Raw genomic sequence first — 8402 nt, 5'->3', positions numbered from 1 at the left:
GACAATGTAATTTCAGTTTTAATGTTTTGCTAACATTTTTTTAGATTCAAAATTAACAAAACTGCTCTGCAGAGAATTGCATGAGTCCAGCTGGGATATCCCCACTGAAGTGCTCAATGTCAAAAGGAAAGGTGTACTTTGCTACTTGGAGTCAAAGACAGCATTTTCCTGACCTGCTGCTGTTAATCATTTCAAACACATGTTTACATGACTGCTTTTGCCAGCCCACGCTCAGCTGTCACCAGCCCCCACAGAACATAATAATAAACACCTTGCACACCCACAAAGGGGTTACTGGAAAAGGGCTGGGTGCACGGAGAGGTCTGGAACACAAAACACACAGCTTCCCAAATTTTCTGTCACACAACTCACCCTTCCACCCAACAACAACATGCAGAGTTGATTTTCAGGTGCAAATTTTATTGTGGATCATAACAAAAGGTTTCAGAAAAAGCACAGGGAAAAAAAAAACCAGCAACAGTGTGTCCTTTACTTACAGAGTACATATATTCTGTGAAAGCTACTAACTCTGCACTTGAAGGCAATGCAGCTTAACTTTAAAAATTATTTTCAGATACATGTTTAGCAAATTTTGAATATATTCTTTTGTTTCAGTTTGACATTGAAAATGAGGACCAAATGTTTAAATGACTAGCACTGTTGAGGAATGCATGGTATCAAACTGTTAGAAAAGAGAATCTCATTATTGCAGAAAGAAATTCACACAAAATATTTTCAAAATTAGCCCTTGTAAATGTTGAATGACTCAAAACCTCTTTGGAAAATCTGTGGATACCGAGGTATGCCTAATTTTAAAAATTTGGTGATGCTATCTCAATTTTTCAGGTGACAAATCAAAATAAAAAAGATTAATGCACACTAATTGCAACTTTTTACAAAGGATTTCTTCACCCTGTAATTGTACTTTGTAAAGAATAAACCCACACTAATTCTTAAAATAAAATGACAGAAGTCTAGTAGGTAACAGTGTAAAAATCTTGCAAGAGGTCTTCAAGGCACTGCTGTCTCTTTGGATGCTTGGCCATTCAAGAAGGCTGTTTTGAGAAGAAAAGAACAACAAAAACTAGACTAAGGCTGGCACCTAGTATATTAAATCCCACATATATCTTTCTCTAATGAAATAAACTTCTAAAAGCCAGTCTGCTTTACAACACTGTGCCTTGCAGTGAGGTGTCTGCTGAAATAATCTGAAACCTGAATTTAAAACCGTACTTCCAGGATAAAAAGCAAGAACAGAAGTCAACCAAGTAGCATTTACCTCAATCATCATGGTCTGCCTGAATGCAGCACCCCCCAGCACTGCAACCTTGGTAGAACAGAGGCTCTGCTGATTTCCTGCCCCTTGCTCCACGATTTACTGAAGCACATTAGGACCTCATCCAGCCCCGGCTGCTCCACTGGAATTCCTGAGCCATGGAGCTGCAAGGGCTGCTACCCTCTGGAACATGGAGATACTCCTGACTAGGAAATGGGAAAGAACTGGATATTCTGCAGTCAGCTCATTCAATAGGAAACTTGGTTGGTCCAGACCCCATCAGAAATACAGAGCAATCCAATTCTGGGTTTATGAGTCTGTCTTGGGTAAAATCATGCAAAGGTTCCTTTTTAGAGAACTTGCTCTTTATGGCAAATAACAGCCAGTCAGCTGAGAAAGAAATCTGAAAGGAGCTGCCCTCAAGATATTAGGATTTTAGATAATTATTCTGACACCACCTTATTGACACGCTGTGAAAAATCAGCTCCCCTTTAAAAAAACCCAAACAATAAGTTTTGTGTGGTTGAAAGAGCGTGCCAGGATCCACCACAGAAGAAACCTAGGTACCACCCTGCTGGATGCAATGGAAGAATCAGAAATCACAGAAAACTTCTGTGGTTCTTTTGGCGGTTTCACACGCCCCAGCAGCAGCAATCTTTGCTCGTTTGCTGTCAAGGCAGGGCAAGAATTGGCCACTTTTTGGTGGGCTCAGCTGCCTTGGTGGGACACAGCACAGCAGACAGGCACAGTGGTGTGGTGGGTGGGCTCCAAATGCCACCACGAGATCCTGAGGCAGTGCCTTGGACTCACCCTGCCTGGATTCAGCATCCCAGGTGCTGAGCCAGCAGCTGGAGAGGCTCTGTCTGGGAGGAACTGGTCTCTCCAGGTGGCTGCTCGTGTCTTACACCAGCTCAATCAATCCATTTGGGTCCTCTCCATCATTTAAAGTAATTACAAATAAACCTGGGGTTGACTAACATTTAAACAACTTCTGTCCTGATGTAAACAGTGGGGAGAATTCTGCTCTCAGCAGTACCTCAGGGTGCACTGCTGTGTATCAAGAGCAGGTGTGGCAGAATTTGGCCCAGGTAACTTCTCCCTCCCCAAAGGAAAGGGCTGGCCTACACCAACTGCTGAAAAGCAAGCTGTCTACAGTAGTGTTATATCTTTCTCTAGTATTCTGAATCAAAGCAATAAATATTAGATATAATATCTATATTAAATTTTGTATTTATCTGATAGCTATTTAAATCTACACTGTCAAAAATATAAGCAGTGACCCACTCCTACATGGCAGCATATACTATTTGTGTGTGTTAAAACTACCATATGGATCTGTATTTACATAGGATACTGTTGTTTATATAGCAGATTTTAATTTACAAAGATTCTTACCATAGCATAGATAATTGTGAAAAGGTTGGACATTGTTTAAGTGTTTCTATGGTTCTGCATAATTGCATTTCAGCATGAGGATTTAATAATTCTGTCTCAGTTGTATGTTTTATAAGGATGGAAATGGAGTCTGACAGATAAATCTCCAATAGTGTTACACCAATATAGCACAAGAAATACTTATTTGCAAGTCCAGGCAAAGAAAACAGTTTTACTGTTCACTTTACACATATAAATCTCCTCTTTGAAGAAAGTGCACTCCTGAAAACAAAGGCAATCAAAACCTTTCAGCACTTGTGAAATGTAAAAGTGTTGCAGCTGAGTATGGTTTGCAGAAAAAAAACATCATTTGTTTCTTAATTAGCTGTTACAATTACTACTAGGTGTGCAAATTGCACATTAAGCATCAAAATTAGCTGAAATTGCTGCTGATATATACAAGAGAAGTTCTGCCTCAGTTTGCTCAATTCCTATTGTTTAGCTTCTCAGACATTAAAGATATAATGAAAATGTTCATTTTCATTGAGGTCAAAATGTCCAGCTGTTTCTGCCTGTAAAGGGCAAATAACTGCTGCTTTCTGTACCTCTAATTTCAGAAACTCGGTTAAAAACACATAGGTAAGAAAATATTTCAATAAAGACATTTAGAGTGCTTATTACAACCAGGTAAATTCTGACATCAGAGAACATCCAGGTAGTGTCCTTTGAACTGAATATTGACCTTCCCTTGAAAAGTTCATATTATTTCTCAGAAAAATAATTTCATAGCCCCCCCCAGCAGAAGTCAGTATCACCTTACACTTCACTACTAAGCATCAGCAGGTGACCATTGACAATTTCTAGAAAATTAATCTTATTTTTTTGTGTTGAACATTATGCAGCAACATACATTCATCACCAAATCAACCAAAGGGACAATTCTAAATTCTATTTATCAATCAATCTAAACTCACAATCTGATAATCTTGTGATTAAACTGCCATAGTAAAAACAAGTTATTCTTCTACTTTCTAATATTATGTAATAATAAAAATATTATAGAAAAGCTATATTATACAGGTGTGTCTTCCTGAAAAGTGTTCTTTGCAAAAAAAAATCTCTGCCTTGAACAAAAAAAAAAGTGACAAGCTGCAAAGTGTGGTTCTGTGGAATGCTCATTAGCAGATATTGAAGCAGAGTATCCCATTAAATAACTCTGAAAGAATGAGTAGCCCCTTCAGTTTGTACCCATAAAATTAAAGCCTAATGATAGCACTGGAACTAAATATTCACCAGGTGAAGTTCCTTCTTTTTGAGTGTATTTAACTGTTTCTCCCCATGCGCATGCCTCACAATTAGAATGGAACTGTCTTATCATGCATAGAAAATATTCTTCCCCTTCCCAGATTAAAAAAAGATACATGTAAAACATAATGAAGTACTCAGTACAGAATATTCCTATGCTTGGCCCCAGAGGCTGATTTGAATTAAACTTACTAAATATTTTCTCATTGTTGCTTCACCTATTAAAAACAGTGTGAAGACAGCTGAGCCATGAATTCTCCCAGAATATAGCCAGACACCTTCCTCCAAACCCTTTTTTCTTTATATTAGTTTTTAATCTACTATGAAAATAGTAGTGCCAGAATAATCAACTAATAATCAAAAATTCTTCAGGTAAATGGTTTAGTTCCTTTTAGGATAGAGATGCAGAGGAATACTGAAGAAAGAAATGCTAGTTATGATGTTTTCTTTGTTTACACTCCTTTGTGACCTAAATCAATTCTTCACTCCACGTTCCTGTATTTGGAAAACAAATTGTACAGTACTCTCAGTGTAGACTTCAAGTCACAATTTACAATATCTAGAAAAAAGACAAGGGAAAACAAATTAGTAACTTCATTAGCTCCAAATGTTTTCCAGAAAAAAAAATGCCCATCCTCTACTCCTTTCCCTTGCTCACATTAATACCCATGAACATTAGATCACAAGGATAGCAAAAAAGAGTAGAAATATCAATAAAACACAATTTTCAAATTGGCAAATCAAAACTTGGTGTTTTAACCAGTGCTGTTGAGGGATACAAATAGCTACTGCTGCTGATGTTGAAATGTGTGCCCAGGATCACAAACACTTACAGGACTTCATCTTCAGTCAGCTGTGGTTGAAAAGGAACGATTTGGGAAAAAAGTCATCAGGCAGTAACCAATGGAACCTCCCTGTTATGTAAGAATTGTAGGACTTGGCACATTCTGGGCTGCAGCATCCTTTACACTCAGCCTAATTTCAGCAAGATAGCTAGGGGCAATCTTAAATTTTCCAGAGGATCTAAAGAAGCTAGGTTTACAAATGCTCCCTGAACAAACATCTGAAAATTCTTTGAGTTAGCTGACATTCACGGTTGAATCAGTCCTCAGAAACTCAACATCTGAAGTCAAGGATTTATATGAAACAAAAAGCTAATGAATACCTTCTGTTTCAAAGAGCAGTTCTTGAGAAAGTCAATATTATTTCACAAGAAATCTATAAAACAAACTGACAAGTACTACTGCAGCAGTCTACATAGTGCTTTAGTCAATGTCAAACGGGGAGTCAGGATTGCCCTCACAAAGAACAGAGTGGAACTGGAATTGTCCTAGCTCTTTCTGTTCAATGAATGCATAGGAACTCAAATTCCTAACTGTGCTTCTTGGAATTGGCCAAAACCTCCAAGCAAGCCCAGTAAATGGTGTACTGTCATCACCAGAGTTCAGCCATTATATTTATCTACATTGATGTTTCTCACAGGTTGTGAAGGGGTCACACTTTGAATAACTAATCCAATCAAACCTATTGTCCTAAAGTATGCCAACTAAAGAAATTGAATTTACATCCATGGACAAAGGGTGGAAACACTCAAGCTTAGATTTTATGCTGGGCCTGTGCACGGTGATGTAACCAGAGCCAGCATGGGTTTGTGGCTCTTTATAAATCAGATGAAAAATGCTTGGTATAAAATGAAGAGGAAATGCCAAAAGCTGCAGGAAGGGTGCATTGCCCCCTCAGCATCCCATTGCAATCTGCAATGCTGTTTGCATGTAACATTGCAAGTTTGCTCTTTCAGGCCAGCAGAAGGTGCAGAACTACTTTTTTTCCAAATGCAGACCTATTAAAAAAGTTACTTTGTTAGGTCTTTGCAAAGACAGCACCACAAAAACAGATACCACCACCACAACAGAATTCCACAGAAGGGCTTGGAGTAAAAGAAAGAGTTTAGTGGTTGCAAATTTCTAAAAGAGAAGCTTGAGTTTGGCTTTGATGCACACACTGCAAGGAGTAATCTGAAAAAGCTCAAACTGCAAATGGATTCATTATAGACTCAGCAGATTAATGTCCTGGCCATTTTTAAAGTAAAAGGTCACAGAAAGCTTTTTAAGACCTTTTCAATTATATTGCAAATAACCCAAATAAACTGTTGACCCCATAAAAATCATTGGTTAGCATACTCATTTATTTAACTGCATTCTTTTTTTTTTCCACTAAATCTGTTTTTCATATTCTAAAGCACTTTTCAGCATACTTGTTCAAGAACCTCAAAGAAACAGTGCAGGAATTCAAAGAGTATTTAGTGTACACATTTAGGGTAAGATCCTTTTCAATACTCTTTTGCTCACTGGAAATTTTAAGTACGGGCATTGTGCCCAATGTAACAACACATAAAACAGATGTGTTTTTCCATTCACATTGGGCAGGAAGTTTCATATTAAGCATTTCAATAATTGCACAAGAAATGTCTTATATATGCTGAAATATCCTTATGGCTTGATTTATACTGGAAAAATTAGCTGTCCCCTAGAGCAATAAATACCTGAAAAATTAAATGCCCTAAGAATTTTAAGCCTCCGTGGGGAGCAAGGGATCACAGATACTCTGTGTTTTACTTGGATCCCTCAATTTCACTATTTCCCCCTTCTCACTTTGACTAGTTCAGACTTAAAGGTTTGTGATACACTCACCAGTGGTTTAGTTAAGCATGACTGTGGATAAGAGTCCAAACAATCAAAAGAAGTGAAAAAACCCCAGGCTGGGTAGGTGCAGATTTAATGCATGGGCTCAATCCTGAGATGCATTATTTTGTGTGTGTGCTTGTCTCTGTGCCTGTTACAACCTGGAAATTGGGAGGGATGGAAGAAATCCTGAATGGAGCAGAACCTGATTCAGCAGTGAGTGGCTGAATCTCCAGGGAGCTCTGTTAGAAGCAGCACTGACATCAGCTTATGTCAGCTCCTCAGGGAATGACAATCCAATGCTGTAGCAGGAAAAACTGTGAGCACCACAGAATGTAAGTCTGAAATTGGTCTTGAAAAGGCACAGCCATGTTGGTTATATGGCAGGGAACCAGCAGGAGCCCAGACACCTTTCCTGGTGGGAGCTGCACACCAGCTCCTGCATGGTAAGCAGTGGGAACTTCTCACAGGAGGAGCTACAAGAAACACCCAATAACCTGGTGAATCAAGGGATCTGTCTCCAGCCTGATCTGTCTCCTGCATTTAAACACTCTATGTATATGAACAAAGGGGAGTGGAATCCTGATGCTCCTCAAGTCAGCAGCAAAAACTTTATCCTCCCTGAAGCACATTCTTCTGTCAGTCCCCAGCTCCACATCCAATTTAAATGTGCATGATAAGGTCCTGCATTCAAAGGCATCTATATGAACATGTGAAATTCTCCCTCTTTTGTGAAAATCTTATAAATTACTGAATACTCAAGGTTTAGTGTGAAAATGTGAGATGGAGGAAAATGGAGCAATTGGAGCAATTCACATCTGTCAGTGACACCAATCACAACTGTGTTCTCTTCCTTTCAGGGAATACTGGAGTATTACTGCTTATGTTTGGCCAATGAAGAAAAGAAGCATTGCAACATCTGAAAAAGTGCATTTAAAATACAGAGTTCTTGAGCACTACAAAATGTACCTTGCCTTTTGCTGCTGGATTAACTTAACCTTAATTTAGCCATACCATAACCTTGTAAAATCTGGATCCAGCACAGATTTTTAAGGAGATACAAAAAAGGTAGAATAGGTACCTTCTGGTCTTGGCTTTGGTTTTTCCAATCCACCATCCTGCATGAGCTCGAATGCAAAAGACACATTGACCACCTGGCAATGCAACAAAGGCAGTTTGTTGTTGTTGTTCACTCTTGTGAACTCTGCACAGTGCAAATGGGCAAGACAAGATATATTTGAAGTTGCAGACCCAGATATTCAGAAGGAAAAAATAGTCAGGGCTCTGTATATCTGGTCTCTGGAATCCAGACAATCCATTGTTTTGCTGCTTCTGGGCGATGGGAGTTGCAGAAAGACAGAGGGAATTGAAAGTGAACATGAACTAACATAACCCTTAATAAAATGACTTACAAGTGAGCTCAGCCCACCTCCTACAAGTTCAAAAATTGGAACATGATGGCCCCTGAAGTGCTCTTGCCTTGAACAGACAGATGAATTGCCTGCATAGCTACAGACACTGATGTAATGCTGGTCTTAAATTGACACATTGTACATATATGCCTTTATGCTTCCAAAACCCATTAAAGCCTTCCAACATTAAATTCTTGGAATTTGGACACACGAAAAATCAGTTCTGTCATCAGTGCTTGTGGGTAATCCTATATACATTAATGAACAGTAGGGTTCATTCAATGACAGCACCACACAATGGCTGCCAAAATCTGCTCATACTTGCTAACCACCCCATCATTAATAAAATTTTCT

At 38.7% G+C, this 8402-nt stretch overlaps 1 protein-coding gene across 2 annotated transcripts in view; it reads right to left on the bottom strand.

Moving 5' to 3' along the window:
• Window positions 1–399: 399 nt before the first annotated feature.
• Window positions 400–8402, bottom strand: part of PARVA (parvin alpha) — a 61726-nt gene continuing 53723 nt past the window's right edge. For both annotated transcript variants that reach the window (XM_033063189.2, XM_033063190.1), the window contains exons 12-13: window positions 7718–7790; window positions 400–4514 (exon numbers count right to left, since the gene is read on the bottom strand). In XM_033063189.2, coding sequence (XP_032919080.1) covers window positions 4438–4514; window positions 7718–7790 — 150 coding nt within the window. In that variant the 3' untranslated portion in view covers window positions 400–4437. The remainder of the gene's footprint in view (window positions 4515–7717; window positions 7791–8402) is intronic.

Source organism: Catharus ustulatus, chromosome 6, assembly GCF_009819885.2.
Source record: "Catharus ustulatus isolate bCatUst1 chromosome 6, bCatUst1.pri.v2, whole genome shotgun sequence".
Lineage (NCBI taxonomy): Eukaryota > Metazoa > Chordata > Aves > Passeriformes > Turdidae > Catharus > Catharus ustulatus.
Note: the sequence above shows the minus strand (reverse complement) of the source record. Positions and strands in the feature narration are given on the sequence as shown.